The following is a 17020-nucleotide window of genomic DNA, read 5'->3' on the forward strand; positions in this document are numbered from 1 at the left end:
AATCCTAACCACTAGGCCACACACTCGATAACTTGGGTTTTATTTATTTTTAATTTGATTAAGCCAAAACAACTTGTGTTACAATGTTGGCTTCCTCCTAAAAGGAAGAACATATGTGTAAACTGAAGTTTTCAGCTTAACCTTAAAATTCCACCCATAGCACAAACGATGCAAAGACTGATGCTCTTTAATTAATTGAGAAACTGACACTGGACCTCCAAGAAAAAAAAAAGGTCCAAAGGAAATCTAGGAAACACCCAAAAGACACCCAAAGATTTCGTTTAGTTTGCTACAAGTTACCTGACTTGAGCCTGGATAAGGATCAATAAGCACATTTTTGCCCAACCCAAAAAGGCCACGCGATAGTTCTCTGACTGACCGAGTCACTGACTAACTTACTGATCAAATGAGTGATCGACCGACGTCGACTTATCGAGTCCCCGACTATGTACTGACGGTTTGGTCCAGCTCAACTTTACAAGCAATGTAATGTTTATTTTGTCCTTTACCAAAACGACCAATGAGGCCAAATAAAAAAGGGTCGATGAAATTCTTCTCTTTTTTTTGTGGCTCAAAATTTGGAAAGAATATTGCATCCTGACGCCACTGTTTTCATATGATCTTAATGAAGGTCAGTCATTGCGAAAATGTTGAGAACACATGAATCTGAAACTGAGAAACATATTTCAATTTTGTTAGAAATACCGGTACGCACTCCACTCTCCATAGGCTTTACACAACCAGTGAAATGGCATTCTTTCCCAACATTTTTATACCGAGCAAAAAATTAGGGTGGGATGATGGTCGATTATTTTTTTGGCATGCATGCTTTCTTTAGTAACAGTTAGCATATAATCATTATTGTATTGTTTATTAAAAAGAAGAAAAAAGATGATTACGTTCTGCATGATTTTGTAGGTTTGATGGGGTAAGGCCAAAAAAAAAACCAGTTGTGCTTCCGGTTTCCCTACCTACTGGTACATGTACCTATTCTGACAGCCCCTACCCTAATTTTTTTATGGGCAAAATGAAAAAGAAAAAAAACCCCCAAAACATCAATTTCTACCTTTTACCCTTGACTACACGCAGACGCCTCCATATGATCGTACACAAAAAAATTGCCCCCCCCCCAAAAAAACCCCTACCTACCTACCCTATTTTTGAATGTTGTGTAATCGGAAGAAGACTTTTCATTTTTCTGGGCCTAATGGGAAACAAATTCTGTTTTTCTTGACCTAAATAGTTTCATTTGCTGACATCTTTCAATCGCAACATTTCACCCTACCGGTACAAGGGATCAACAGACACCAAAATCTCACCGTCCATGGCCTTGAGTGCTACGAAGGCGTCCTCCCGCGTCAAGAAATGGACGAATGCAAAGTCTCGTAGTTTCTTTACACGCTCAACGCAGCCCTCCTTCACCTTATTGAACTCCGCCTGGATAGTCTCTTCCGTGGTGTGCAGCATGAGGTTCCTCACGTACAGAATTTTGACCTGGGTTTACAATGCAGAAAAGACAAATATCATAAGCTTCACAAAATAACTGCAAACGGTTGTTTTGGTTTTGCAGCCGAGAGACGTACCGGTACATAACGGCCGTTTGTTTTTAAAAGTTGTTGCAAAACAGGGCCCAATTAAGTTACAGTTACAGTTAGCGAAAAATCCCTGCTTACTCTAGCAGAAAATTCTGTGCTTACAGTAAGCGTATTTCAGGTGTTAGTGAGGAATTTTGGCTCCTACGCATGCGTACATCCCGTAACTAAGGATTCTGTGCCTACACGGTTAGCACATCATTTTTCTGCTAGTGCGGTTAAGACAAAATGATGATCGTAAGCGCAGTATTCTGTGGTTAGAAGAGCTGTAAAATTGGGCCCAGGTTTCGAAGTTACAGTTAACTTTAAAAAAAAAACCGACTGAGATACATGTACACCGAAGTAAAAATCATTTTGTACAGATCAATATGGACCTCTTTCAGAATTTCAGCTCAACATTTTGAAACTCTTTGCATTCAGTTTAAAATCCGTAACAGAAGGAAAACAATTCAAGACAAATGTCAGACACGGGCACTGACTGGAAGTCAATCACAAGAAAGGACTAAGTAAGGACTGAAATTTAATTAAAATGAAACAGGACAAACTTAGATGCTTCAGTCTAATTAAGCTTTCCTTCTTCTCACAACTGAAATCATCATCATCATTGAATGTTACTGGGGTGACCACCAATTTAATTTCGTCCAAGGAAAGGACCAGAAGTGCTTGACAAGCAGACATTATTAATTACCGTTCATTTTACTAATTAAAAAATGTGGACTCGTGGAGATACATGTAGGCCCTACATGTTACATCTACACTCGAATTATTAAAATAAAAAAAATCGAAACTAATTCCTTGAACTGTTCAAATCTTTCTAAAATGTTCATTCTCATTGTTGTAATAGCTTATTCTTGCAGGTTGGTTTTGGACAAGGATGATTTTTAACCAAAAATAATGAAAAATGTTTTTTTCTATAAACTTTGGGAAACTTTCTTATAGGATTCGGTGATATTCAAGAAAATGTGAGGCATTCTGACAAAATGAGACGGAACTGGGCACAGGCTGAAGTGGATAAAAATGCAAAAAAAAAACCAAAAAAAAAACCAAGTGAGGGTGTTTTTAATTTTTAGATTTATTGTTGTGTACTCCACATACCGGTAATTTATTTTAAAGAAATAGTGTAAACATTGTGAAATAAAGGTATTTTCAAAGGAAAACAATTGGCATCTTTCATATTCACAACTACAAAAGTCAAAATTTAAAAGCGTTTTTTTCCGCAGTATTTTCCTTTTTGACGTCGATAAATGCGAACTTTCAACAGCCATTACTTGTCAACGGAATGTCCGATTGAAGTGCAAAGAGTATTGTCTGGAGAATTTTATCGTCCTGTCCTAATACTCACAAACCCTCATTTCGACCTCTGCCCAGTTCTGTCTCATTTTGCCAGAACGCCTCACAAATTAATGGACAATAGACCCTGTAAGTTCGATAGTAAATAAGAATAATTTGGGAAATCGGTACCATATGTCATCTGTGGTAATTTAGTCTATCATTAAATTTTCCATTATCATTACAACAATTTATTGCACAGAATAAAAAAAATAAATGTGGAAGCTCAAGCACTTAACTTGACACTTAAATAGAGATGTACATGTAGGAGAACCACCCCAGTTAACTTTTAACAATAAAAGCCACAAAGCAGCGTTTAGCTTATTGTTGTCCTCAATGAGAATACAAACCACAAGTCCTTTCAAAGAGTCCTTTCAAAGAGTCTAGTCCAACCACTGCCAATTCAACACCAATTTGCACTAACAAAACGGTCACCATAAACCCTACAGTGTGTTTTTAAAAAGTGGACAAAAAGAGTTTGCACAGTAAAGCAGTATTCAGGGGCTGTAAACTTTTAGCAGGCTATCACTTTACAGGCTCAAGCCTGTCTTCAAATTGACACAGGTCCAGCCAGGACCTGTTTAATGTTAGGGGTTAATGCCTCAGACTCAGAGAAGAAACCACCTCCCAACTGACCACAGCACGCAAAGACAGTTGGGTTTGAACAGTAAGCTGTTAACATTGGTCTTGCGAGTGACAGGTTATCTCAAGGTGTGCCAGGGCTGGCCCCACCTGGGGTTACCCTGAGTTCAAAAATCACCCAAATTTGTGGATTTCTTTTTGTGATGACTGCAGGTGCATTTGTCTCCACTACTTTAGAGTCGACATTTTCGGACATGTTCATGTGTGGTTAGGACAAGGCTAGTGTTTGGGGGAAAAAGGATGCTGCAACATCATTCACATTGTGTTGACACCAGTCCCTCTTTAACTATGTACCGGTACATATAGCATTAGCCTTTACATTGTTTTCAATCAATGTATTCCTTGCATATTATTCACAATAGACAATGTAACTAGGCAATTAATACTTTTTTTTACAATTTCAAGAGAAGAATTCATGCAAAAAAAATGAATGGTTAACTCAAGGTTGAACTCTTGTGCTCTGAAAAACAAACCTTGAAGTAGCGGTAAACCTCATGCAATTTGCCTTTTGTTTAATTCCACGTTCTCCCCTAACAGGATCTGCAGGTTTTTAACATTTCTTGTTCTTCTTGTGATATAGCTACCCAAAAAATCTCTTGTGTGTTCTTCATGTATGCATCATTATTTAAGAACCAACATCAGCAGCATTTCTGCAATTGTTTTTAAACATCTTACTCTGGGTATAGGCTCTAGGAATGTATCAAGCTTGCTTAACAAAAATCTCTTAATAGCCCTGAGCTCTTTATAGCTCTGTCATTAACTGGCCCTGATAAGCAAAGTGCCCTGTCTAGTTGACACACAGGCCCAGCCACACTATCACCCACCCAGTGTGATAGGGCCATAATGGTGTCCCAAGAGGGCAAACGCAAACCTCCTGATAAGGTGCCCCATTGGGCCAGGGGAGTGAATGGGAGGGGAGGGGTTGGTGACAATACCCAAACCCCTGAGTATTGTTTCTGATAGTGATACTGATACAAAATTTGGCTAGCTACACTTGTGGATTTTCAGGAGGGTACACAGGTAGCCAGGGAACCAAATCTGGTGAAATAAACAAATTCCTTATCAACTCACTTCACAACTCCGTTGAGAGCTCAGAAAGTTGGAAACAGCCATCAATGCAAAGGAACATCGCTATACCGAACACCTAAATACCGAACATTGTCCTTGGTTCCCAATTTTTGTGTTCCAAATGTACGGAACATTGTTGGTGAAAAAAAAATGTCAAGAGAAGAGCGACAAGTGGCTATTATTTCCCCAAGGAATAGAAGGGGAAAGTCACCCATTGCTGTAGGTAGTGAGCTCAAAAAATGTGTAATGATAATTTGATAGTCAGCGCGTGTTCAAAGTCGTCTTTCAGTAACTACCAGAGCGGGCAGAGTGAAGTTTTGAAAGGCACAATGTATTGAAAGGTTAGTACCGGAGCACGGGCAGCACAAAATCGCTATACCGAACGATCGTCATTACGAACACTTTCTGTGGATCCTTATGTTTTTGTTATAGCTGCGTTCCACTGTACAACTTACAAGCATGGTGTTTCTTCAAACACAAATCCCCTTGAAGATGGACAATAGGAAATTATTTTACATCAGGCTCTGTATGCGAACAAGCTTATTTTGAAAACAAATTGCGAAAGAGCCACACACAGAATTTACTCCCACTGCACTTTCTGCCATTACAGCACTGACAAATTCTACCGACAACTTTGCAAATTTTGACAGATCTACCAGATACATAGGCCTACCCAATCCCTCCGAATTGTTTCAAGAGATTACTCACTTATGTGTAACATAACAATGCCATCACCTATTGTCTTACCGGAACATTGTCCGTTGATTCCCTACATTTTATTGTTTTTTAAGTCCCTACCTGGCTTTTATAGCCTTGTTACAGGTGATTTCCATAAAACACATGTTTGCATTTCAATTTGTTTTTAACATAATTGTGTTTATCAAAACACCTGTCACACTTCCCAGATGTGAGCTGTGGCTTTCATTACTAATCCACTTTATTTAAAGATTAATACTATAACTAGGAGAAAAATCTTGATTAACTTTAATTAATTAAGAGATAATAATATAGAGTTAATATAGAGCTAATCACCAGTATGAACAAAATTAAACTGAAGTAAAAGAAAACCACAAAGTGGCTGTAATGGCATGCAAAAATAAGCTGCATTTCTGCGCTCTGCTAAAACAAATCAATTATTTTAGGAGTTGGACAAAATATACTTCACTACACTCTGTATTTTAATTGGTGGTTGGACTTTGGACTATGTTTTTAATTGGGTGGGGGAAATTCTGTGCCCAGGAATGCAGTGGAAATAATTTTACCTGAAGGAAAACATATTCACACTAGTGACTGTCAGTCCCCTGTGAGTAATATTACATGTAAATGTAATACTACAAATGATTATTTCAACTTGAGGACCTAATGACAGTGTTTCCAATGCAAAGACTTGTAAGCATCAGATTCCAATGTTATTGTTTTGGAGTCTTCAATCCATCCACGAGACAATCAAGTTGTCAACACCTCCTTTAAGGCCCTAAATTGCTTCCTGATAGCCCTGTCTGGGAGGCTGCATGGCATGGGAAGTATCATCATGAAGAATAGGTACTGACAGTGCTGAGTCCCCTAGGAATGGTCCGTTAATAGATCATTGGCACGCGTCTAGTCTAGAGGACTGGAAGAAGTGTGGGAACTGAAAAGAAGGCCTCAACAGATCCAAGAAACACCAGAGTGGCGTCTCAAAAGCATGCTCCGAGCCAGTCGTTGTGGCTACGGTAGACCATCTAAGGTCTGGCATCTTAAGTTTTTGTGACAGAGAGTGGTCTGAATTCTTATTAACTGATAAAATTGAAGTCAGTCGGATCTATGGATGTAAACTGTACATAATAAGCTCTTGCCTGGTTCCGGAGTGTCTCAATAATATGCAAAATAGACAATGATCTAGACAAAGGGGCGTGTTCCGAAAACTTTCGCCAAGAGTGCATTTACTGACAATAGCATTGCATTTTGTCAATTTTTTGTCAATTAGTAGCTCTATTTTATGGAAAACTTAGGGGGCCTGTTTTGGTCGATTTTCTGGGGACAGACCTACCAACAAACCAACCACGAAGTGACATGTACCGGTAGAAGCTCCTGCAAGAGCCTAAAAATATAACAAATTTCTGTGAAAAACACTATGATTCCAGCTGGAAGAAACTTGTTAAAGTTTGAAATCTGCACGGGTAGCCATCTGGGGCAAGCCTGCGTATACATGCAGTTTGCAAGTTAATAGCAAAGTTTCAACTGTGTGTTCTACAGTACTTGTCATACTATCAGGCAGGACTTGGTGTGATTATTCTGATGTTTATTGTTAAAATGCTGATTTTAAATCATTGTTAAGCTCTCTGCCAAAACAAAAAACAAACAAAAAACGCACAAGTCCTAAAGTACTTGCAGATCTGTGTACAAAATGATGACTTTTTAAGCATATTGAATCTCCTATGTCCAAACAACAGTCTGGTTGTCAAGTTGCTTCCCTGCATAAATTTACATCTTATAAATTTACTGAAAAACACATGATAACGGAAAAAGACTTTTTAACTGCACAGATTGGCTGCACTGAGTTGTTCTAATGCTTGAAATGCAAGTATTACATGCAGACTAATCCTAGCAGAAAAACTGACGAAGTCCACATGCAACAACCCAACCACTACATTTACGGGCGCTGGCAATGAAGCTCGTCCTTTCAAATTAAACTTTAACTATCTCCTATCTCCTCATTAACATAATCAATTGTTCGATGGACCTGGGGAAGATTTATACAGGGAGCGCATTAAAATGATAAAAATGTCAGCGGGGTCATCATTAATTTTTTTTTGCAGTAAAGCCCAGTTGCAACAAGTTTGATCCTTGATGCGTGTTTAGAGATGAGCCATTACGATAGGCAAGTTAAATGTGGAACAATTTACCGATGCCCTACATTTACACTTGAAGTGTAGGAAAGGCCATCTTTGCAAGACTTTTGAACGAGATTTTTCGTAACTGAACAACTGATCGACATGTTTGTTGCACGGTCGACTGTCTGTCTTTAGAAGCACACACAAATTTGCCATTTCATGCTTAAGGCAAAAAAAAAGTCTCCGGTTTCTGGTATGCGCGCAAAATGCACAAAAATGTTTTATCAATGAAAGATGATGTCTCAAAACCGCCAAACTCACTGGTTTGACAGGAATCCTGCTGCTGCGCAATGTTAATGTATTTTTAAATGGGGTTACGATCGAGTGTAAGCTTTTTGTGGCCTCTCTGGACTCCCAGTTTAGTTGGGCACCATTTGCAGTCATCAGCAGACATTTGAAGAAAACATTGTGTCATGAGAGGGCGCATGCACTGCAAATAATGACTCGGCAACTTTAAGAAACTTTTTAAACTGAAACCAAGATCTAGAATATTGTGTTAAATACACAGCATTCACAGAGCTAAAACTTCATCGGGTTATAGTTATTAAGCACCTGATTTTGGGCACTCTTGATGCTTCAAACGAAAAAAAAAAAAAATGCACAAATGATGCATTCTACCTTTAAACCACCTCCATTATCTGCTACATGATCCCAACAAAAGCACCACCATATACATGTATGTACATATACCCTGCCACTGATTTTCTTTCTGCTCGACTGCAGAACAACAGTCGAGATGTAAGGCTGCCTTGTAAAAGCTGTGACAATTAACCAACAACACTTTAGTCCTCCCAACAAAGGCAGTCCATGTGCGCCATTTAAGACCATCAAAAGCAGTGACAAGAGGTTAAGGGATTAGAATGGATGAGGATCATTGAGCAACAAGTGTCATAAAGTCAGCCCCGCTCAATTATGGGCTTTGCTGTGTAACAACAACTGCAAGTCACGCCTTTGGCATTTCTTTTGTTGGTCTTTTTTTGAGGGGGCTTTAGAATTTAGCTTTATTGACAAAACAAAGTGGCCTGGGGCCTTGTGAAGGATGTTAGGGCTGGTTAACTTTAATTTGTAATGTCATAAAATCCCTGGGTAAAGTTGAGGGATTGTGGCTAGGTGGTGATATAGACCAGACTGCCGTTTCAGCTGCCAGGATTAACCTTTCTTGCTCAAAATGTGCAAAACTGTTGTTCTCCAACTAATTTTTAAAAGTATAGGTGATAAAACCTTTCATCACACATTTCAAGCGCCAGTTATGGTATTACTAGATTTATAAATATTTTTAGTTGAAATAAGGTTTTATATTGATCAGAAAAGAGTGAAGTTGGTGAAAAAAAAACATAATTTGCTACAAACTCACTTTGAATCGCAGAACTCCGACAGGTTTTTGTTGAAGTCTCCTTTATCTCTACCTTGACATTTTTACACTATCAGAGAAAATCTTATTTCTTCCTTTGAACAAGATCTGTATAGGCCGACCGCATCCGTAAAGACATTTTGTTTCGTTTCATAAGACTTCGAATGAAAAGAAGTTAATAATGGCATTCAAAACAATGACAACAGTTTACGTCAGTGACACTTTACAATTAAGACATTTTAAATGACGTCTTTTAACAGACAAATGTAGATTACCCATGTTTCCATTATTCAGAACACGTACAGCTGGCCTATCCATTGGTAAACACTAAATTTAATTTATAACCACGTTTTATACTCTCAACTTTGCAGAGCACTTTTTTAGCTAACGGTTTACTCGGCTAATTTGAGGGAGGAAAAAAAAAGAAGTGATTCCTGATTATCACCAGCAGAGTTCACTCTACTTTTTTTCAACTTTGAACCATCACCCACTTTTTTTAAAACTGAACGGTGGGCGTGTACCGACACGCACGCCAAATTGCGTGCAGCATGGGTGTCTTTTAGACAATCGGACGGTTATGGGGCATGTATGTTTGTCAAACAACCTTAATATATCTGTCACTGTGTGGCGAGCCTGGGCCTTTATCGTTTCAAAGCACGCACAGGTTAATAAATACACGGTTACACAGTGCTGGGTCCAAGGGTCTCTGGGCGAAAGAAAAAAAAACCTGAAAGGCCGTTGATAGCGACCACGTAAAGTGCACGTGGCATTCAAGTCCAGCGGTTAGGCCTGCGATTTGTGCTGAAGTCATGGTATTATGACTCATTGCAATGTTCAATTTCATAATTGCATACCTGGTACCATATTGTACAATGCAATAGGTTAGACCAATGGATTCTTTGGGGTATAAGGGGAATTTCCACGGAACTAAATCCGTGATGCAGTATCAGACTGTATACCAAGTATTTAAAACTAACATTTTACAGTTTTTTATTCTCCAATCACCGTAGAAGAACAAATTTCAACAGTAGCGAATTGGTGAATTTTGATCAGAATTCAAGAAGTGAAGTCACATTTGGAAACAACCAAAATAGTTGAAATTATAAATTCAACTTCCATCAAACTACCGGTATCAGACATCCTAGATATTTGTTGCAAATTTATTTAGGATCTGTCCCCACTTGTTTCAATTTCAAAATGTTCCCATCGATTCAGTTCACATGCAGTGGATATTTTTCTTAAAAGGATGTTTCTCAAATGTTTTTTTTACCTCAAACTACAAAATTGCCTAATTTATGGCATGATCTGCTTAATGTATGCCTATACCTACCGGTATTTCATTTCTGTTTGATTAAAGTTCACCAATTATGTTTACAAGTGGTACATGTATGCCAGAGATATTTTTAACAACCCTTTAATAGGTTGCAGTGAACTGAAAATGTTGTGTTGTTTTTTGGAGTTGTCATTTTTGCACTGGTCTTGTGGGAAAAAAAATGGACGTTTGAGATTCTAGCCAAAAGATGCGAGGATCATGTCGCAGTGAGGATTGGAGGGATGGCATGGCAACCAACAATCAGTCTAGGGGAAAAAAACAAGCGATAAATCCACTAATCTCTGCCAGCTCCTGTCTTTTGGTTTAAAATTTAACAAACTTCTGGTTACTTAATGACTCAGCCCTATGTATGGCTTTATCTCTGAGCCCTGGGTCGAAGGACTAAAGTCCTTCGAGTGATAACGGATGCAAGTCCGTAAACAGCTTAACATGCGTGTATGCATGATGTGTACTTTTTTTCCCCCATCCCTTTTTTTGCACTGGACAGGTTTTCCATTCGTTGGTTGATATCGCAGCAAGGGGGTGTGTCGCAATAACTGGGTGGTCGTATTTGTGCAGAGTTAAATTTAGACGAAAAGAACTGTTGTCTTCATTGGAAAATTATTTTAGTACAACTTATAATACAAGGATGGAATGATATTTAACCAAAGCCTTTTCTGCCTTTGACACTGCTGGCAAATTATTGGAGACAAAATATGGTTAAAATGTACAACACTTGTACAATTTTCCTGCAATGTAATTATTCTCTTGTGCCAAGAGCAAATATACCTTATTCACATCAGGAGGAAGCCATTTTTGATTTGGTTCCCTGAATGTATTATATAAATGTTAGGCCTTAAGCTGTTGAATTGGATGGTGCCAGACTCTTTATGCGTTCCAAGCCTCAATTTTTTTTTTTACAATATGCTTGAAACATTAGGGTACCAAACATTAAGTATGTATGTAACTCATCAATGATCAGAGCAGACTGGTATTAATTTGTAATGAACTTTGTTTCATTGCTTTCATTTCTGTTCACAAGTTCCAAAAATGAAGTTTTTACCTCGCTTTTGATTTAACATGGCTGACTCGTGAATAAAGCTGTCCATTGTACAGGCTATGTTTTCAAATTGAGTCAAATGTTTGCATGCTCGTTTTAAATCAATTAAGCATTTGTTGAATCTCAAAACAATTTTATTGTCGTCGGACTTTGCCTACTACTAGCACGCACAATAAGCTCACAAAGCAACAAATTTTGTAATGTACAAGTTCACACGCATGTGTTGGGCAAAAAAATACAAAAACAAAATGGCAGCCACCACCGCCCAGCAATAAAACATGCAATAAATATGGGGGAAGCCCTCAGTCTGCCTATTAATTTGTACAGTAGGTCTCCTCGTAACACATGGCCTGACCTCTGCACACATGAAGATGTTCATAACCCCCCTGTTCAAATTTGAAAAGGAGGGTGCCCAAAAGCTGTAGACAAAAAGAGAGCGGGGCAAGCAGCCAGGTTGCACAATGTTTGTCTTGTGCTGTTGGTACATGTACTTTTTGTTTGGTGCAGGATAGAGGTCTTGGCGAGAAAGATTTTCTGAAGTCCATGAATTCTACCTTGAAACAGACTGGTTTTGTATTAGAGTAAACTGTGCATGTGTTTGACTGATTTTCCTAAATAAATAAAATTGGTTTTTAACCCTTAAAGCTATAGTCCATCATTTGCAGCTATCCGAAAAGTAGCTGGCATAATTATTGTTGAAAAACATACTTGGTTGAAAGATAGTAAGGGGACTAAACTCCCTGTGAAATTATTCTTTCTGGCAAGCTGTCATTTTGAAGTAATCAACGAAAGAAGGCCTTTCCAACGGTGCTTTTTAAGACGCACCAAATTAGTAGTTCGTTTTGTTATTCGGCGAAGCGCGCGCAAGCATTGGCACGACGCACACGCACCCCCGGTTGCTATAATTTGTCAGATCAGTGCGCGACATCGCGTAGCTGCATTCGGCTCAGCGAGAATGTGTCTCGGACGCTGAATTCAGGCGCAATTCAAAACATGATTCAGCAACTTTTGATTTGAAATTGAGATCCTAGAATGCTGTTTTTCTCAGAATATACAGCTGAAGCCGAGCTGAAACTTTATCAGGTTAGTTGTTCTGTACCCTTCTTTAGATTTTGAGCACTTTTGTTGCTTCAAACGAACAAAATGCACAAATTACAAATGATGGACTATAACTTTAAAGGGAATATACATCATTTGCTTTTGCTGTAATTTTCAGAAATGGATGGAATTGGGGGGTTGGAAATATATAGCAAATATAGTTACACTGACTTTTTTGAGGTTTTGGGTTCGAAAATGCTATAAAAACCAAGAAAAACAATCATTTTCCTGTAGTCTGGTTCCCTGACTCCATATAAGAAGAAACTGAGCAGTTTACATACATTGGGGAATTGTAAGGTCAGGGAACCAGTCTAGCTGGCTCGTACCCGTTCATAGGTTTGTAATTGATTGCAAACAAGTGCGATGGTCAATTGGGGCCAGTATTTGAAAAAAAGCCAGTTTTTTCCAACGCTGATCGGCCGATCAGCGTTGGAAATTGATACAAAAATACCACTTTTCTTGAAAATGACAGTATACCAGGTGCCATGATTTTACAGGATGCTTTACACTGTCATTCACTAACAGTCCAGCAAGGTATTTCAAAATGATTTGGTAGTTTTATTTTTTGACGTTTGCAAATGTTGTATTTTCCCTTTAAGTGACCTCAGTAGGCAGAAACAGCCTGTATTGAGATATTATTTTTAAAAAATGTAAAATATGACCTATTGAAGCTTAGTTATGAGGGGTACAAGAAAATGGAATGAAAATGATTGTGCAGAGATTTAGCAGTGTATGCGAACTTTTAAAAATTGGGAAAGAATGTCGCATCCTGATGCCATTTTTTCCGTCATCTATCATCTCAATGAAGCTCAGTCATTGCAAAAATGTTAAAAAGACGTGAATCTGGGACTCAGAAATATTTCCAATTTGGTTAGGAAATACTTTGAAAATTGTCTTGACTCTCCATATACTCTGTACACAACATAGCATCTGGATACTACATTCGTTCCAAAAATCGGGTTCAAAATCCCGACCATGCTGTATCGTGGGAAAAAATCACCATTTTGTTTGGATGACTTGTGTTACATTGGAAAATGAAATCTTGTGCAAAATCCATCCCATTTGCTAAACATCCGTCTTCCAAACCACAAACAACTAGACTGATCTCTCCCCTTTGGGATCAACTTTGGTTTTGATAACGAAATTGAACTGAGCTCCATTTTTTAGAGAGAAAAAAAGCCATCCAAAACATTGATCAGTTCTTTGCTCTGTGGTTACAGGTCAAGGGAAAAGTGAAAATATTTTCAAGAAGTGTCTCTTCAACTGTGTCGCATCATATTACAATTCACTGGACCTTCACTGCTTCAAAACATGATGAGGAAGGGTCCTAATGTTTATAGTTGTCTCGAACTATGGTCTTTTGGGAAAAATCTTCAAGTTCAGTTTGGTCTGAAAAGTTAAATATTGTTGTTTTATTACAAGTTACGTTGGGAAAGTATGTACAGTATCAGAGGCCACTTCTTTGGTTGTGCACAAAGTCTATGGAGAGTTGAGTACAGTTTCAAAAGTGTTTTCTAACCAAATTGGAAATGTTTCTTCCTCTTTAGTCCCAGATTCATGACTTTTCAACATTTTTGCAATGACTGACCTTCATTGAGATAATATATGATGAAAAAAGTTGCGTCACAAGTTTTAAGTTTAGTGTGATAAACCACAAGCAATTATTAACTCATTTCAGAGTTTTGAAATTTTACATTTTTAAATTTTACAATTGAAATTCAGCGTTCTTCATTCTGTACCCTGGAAAGAATAGAACACAGCTGGCTTGTTACATAGTGAACACTTTTGTCATGGTCTAGACTAAACAGGAAAAAACATCAAAATTCAAGACATTTGAAAAATATTTATTAGAAATTCTAAAACAGCCATTCGATTCAAATTATTCATTTGAAACATGTCATCTCATCACATGGTGATCAACATTACAATACTACAGTTTCGAGTCATATTTTTGTAATTCGTTAACAACATGATTGGGGGGAATTTGGGGTAGGCCTGTGAGAAAAATACGCTCCAAATTTTGTGAAGTAAGCTGATTTAAGCTTCACTAGTTTCACATGTTCAAATAAAATGTAGGCCTAGGCTTTTTCCTTCTTAAAAACAAAACATGGACGCACAGGTAAAATTTTCAACACAATATTTAGGTCTGCCAAATAACTATGAGATAAATTTACCGTCTTCATGATGTCTTCGTCGACGTCTCGCTCCGGTTCTGCCCAGTCAACCATGATCTGGTGTCCCCATAGCTGGATCCTTCCCGGAATTAGTTTCCGCCTTGCCATGGCTGCCGCCCGGTGGTTCTCGAACTCGACGAAGGCGAAGCCCCTGTTCTTGGTCTTGTCCGTGGCCGATGGATACACGATCACATCGACCACGCTCTCAGTGACTTTAGCCATTTCACTGAGGATTTCCTCCTTCTTCTTGTTCTTGGGGATGCCGCCCACGAACAGCCGGCAGTTGTCGACGCTGGGGCAGACGCCCAGGTAGCGGCCCTTGCGAATTTCGTAATTATTCAGCTGTTTGACGGCCTTCTTGCCGTCCTCCCGATTAGTGTACATGACGAAGGCGTAGCCACGGTTGTTCCCGCTGAAGTCCATCATGAGCCGGAGCTCGTAGATCTTGCCCACCTTCAAGAAGACCGGCACCAGCTCGTCCTCGAAGAGGTCACGGGGAATCTTGCCCACGAAGACCTCGCAGCCTCGGCAGGGCGGCTGGCCCTCCCAGCCGGGGCAGGGCCCGCCGTATTTACGCTGGCCGTTCTCCTGTACGATGTCGTACCCGGTCTTCTCCATGAGGGCCAGCAGGGCCGCCTCGTTGCGGGCCCCGGCGATGCCCTCGGGCGCTGGCTTGCCTGTAGAATTTTCCATGATTACTGTTTTGTTCTTTGATTCAATGATGGGTTGGTTGGGCTCCCGGCTGGCCAAGGACTGATCTGAAAAATAGAATCACTTCATATCTTGTTGGTTTGGATAATTACGCCAGCCGGTTTCGTCTCTCCATGCGTGCGATCTCGTACCTTGCCAACAACAGCTAGCTAGCACGTTATCTGATTAATCTGATAAAATACAATGCGCGTGCTAAATATAAACCTATCGATTACACAAAAACCGAAGCATCGATCTATCGAAACTGATTTGGCCTCTTGACAATTAGACACTTTTAAGGCAATTATACCACAAAATAATATCAAATTCTGATAAAAGTTGGAAGAATTCGTCCAAAAAAGCTCAAAAAGATTAAGTAGCTTTGGAAAAAGCGTGAAAAATCGTTGCGTTTTCTCAAGTTCCCAATCGGCGATTGATTACAACCGATATGAAAATGCCCCGGGCGTCATCAGTTTGCGGTGATGTTGCGCATGCGTTGTCTTTGATTAAGCGGTGATGTCGGCTGCTCACAAAGTCAACAAATCGGATGCGTGGTAATTATGGCGTGCCATGCAGTGGGTCAAATGTCGACCTACCTCCAATACATGACGCGTGATGGGCAAACAATTAGCTGGGAAGTTTGCTTGTTCGAAAAAAATAATTACAGAGAGATCACCGAATCTATTGATGCGAGGTTTCAAACCAGGAACACATATCTGTAGTGTTAAGTTATTTGTTGTGGTACATCGTATGAGTTATTTTCCTCCATTTTAAAAGGAAATATTGCATGCCTACCAAATATCATTCTTGAATGATACAACGCTTGTCTCCTTCAACAAAGTTTCAAGTTTATGTTTAACTTTATTTTTTTGTCCCATAAATAATTGTTTACTTTTACAATTAAATTTTCTTGTGGCAGTTACTCCGAACATAATGGTTTCTAGTTCATGAAAACTAAAAAAAGTTCCAGTCAGATTTAATATCGGCGCGCTGTTTAGGTTTTTTTAATTAAAATGAAAATCAATAGTTAAAAAAGGGAAACTTTTTTTTCGGTGTGTAACCGAAATTCCCTCCTATGTGTTTCTGTAGGCTTTTTAAGTTTGCTTAATTGAGAAACTCTAATTTCGGTTCTCGTCTGATATCAACTTAAAAAACTGCATGCATACCTTGTAATGAGGCTATCTGCAGATTAACCGCTTATAAAGCCGGCCGGGGCTTAATTTTGCAAATGCGATAAGGTTAAGTGTTCTGCAGAGATAAAACCGAAGATTTTTGTTTACAGTCTTTGCAGCCGACCTTGCGTGTAATGTCTGCCCAAATATCGGCCAAGGGGAGGAGCCCGATAATTTTTTTAATGACTCTGGGTTTTCTTTATTAACTCAATAATTTAACTTCTCAATAATAACTATACCAGCAGAGAGTAAAGTCAAATTGTTGATAAGAGAATCATGCCAAAGCCGACTCTAAATTGTGTTGGTTGTTCTTTGAGATTTAAGTGTGCAAATTCATGCGTGCTATCTGTATTTTTTCCCCAACATGGAGAGATTATTACATAATTAATCAAATTGATATGGATAGTATTGTTACATAGCTTGCGTTGACATTGGGGAGAGGTCATTTCTATAACTCTTCACATATTGAAATACTGGTCTAATTTTTTTTCTTTCTTTTAACTTGGGGGAGTGGGAAAAAAATATTTTGAACGAGTGATAAATAGCACAAAAATAGTTGAATTCAGAAGTTTTTTCAAGCTCTTTTTTCCCCACCGAAATTACATTTTTTTTTTCATTTTAACTTAGGGACACATTACATTAGTTTATATTTTTTAAAG

The 17020-nt window shown here is 38.7% G+C and overlaps 1 protein-coding gene across 3 annotated transcripts in view; it reads right to left on the minus strand.

Annotated features, from left to right (window-relative positions):
• Positions 1 to 15525, minus strand: part of LOC119725549 (APOBEC1 complementation factor-like) — a 28322-nt gene extending 12797 nt beyond the window's left edge. For 2 of the 3 annotated variants that reach the window (XM_038196983.1, XM_038196984.1), the window contains exons 1-2: positions 14500 to 15525; positions 1320 to 1494 (exon numbers count right to left, since the gene is read on the minus strand). In XM_038196983.1, the coding sequence (XP_038052911.1) occupies positions 1320 to 1494; positions 14500 to 15192 (868 nt within the window). In that variant the 5' untranslated portion in view covers positions 15193 to 15525. The remainder of the gene's footprint in view (positions 1 to 1319; positions 1495 to 14499) is intronic. The other variant, XM_038196982.1, reaches the window with a different exon arrangement.
• Positions 15526 to 17020: the final 1495 nt, after the last annotated feature.

The sequence above is a fragment of the Patiria miniata genome, unplaced genomic scaffold, assembly GCF_015706575.1.
Source record: "Patiria miniata isolate m_02_andy unplaced genomic scaffold, ASM1570657v1 HiC_scaffold_19, whole genome shotgun sequence".
In the NCBI taxonomy this organism is placed as follows: Eukaryota; Metazoa; Echinodermata; class Asteroidea; order Valvatida; family Asterinidae; genus Patiria; species Patiria miniata.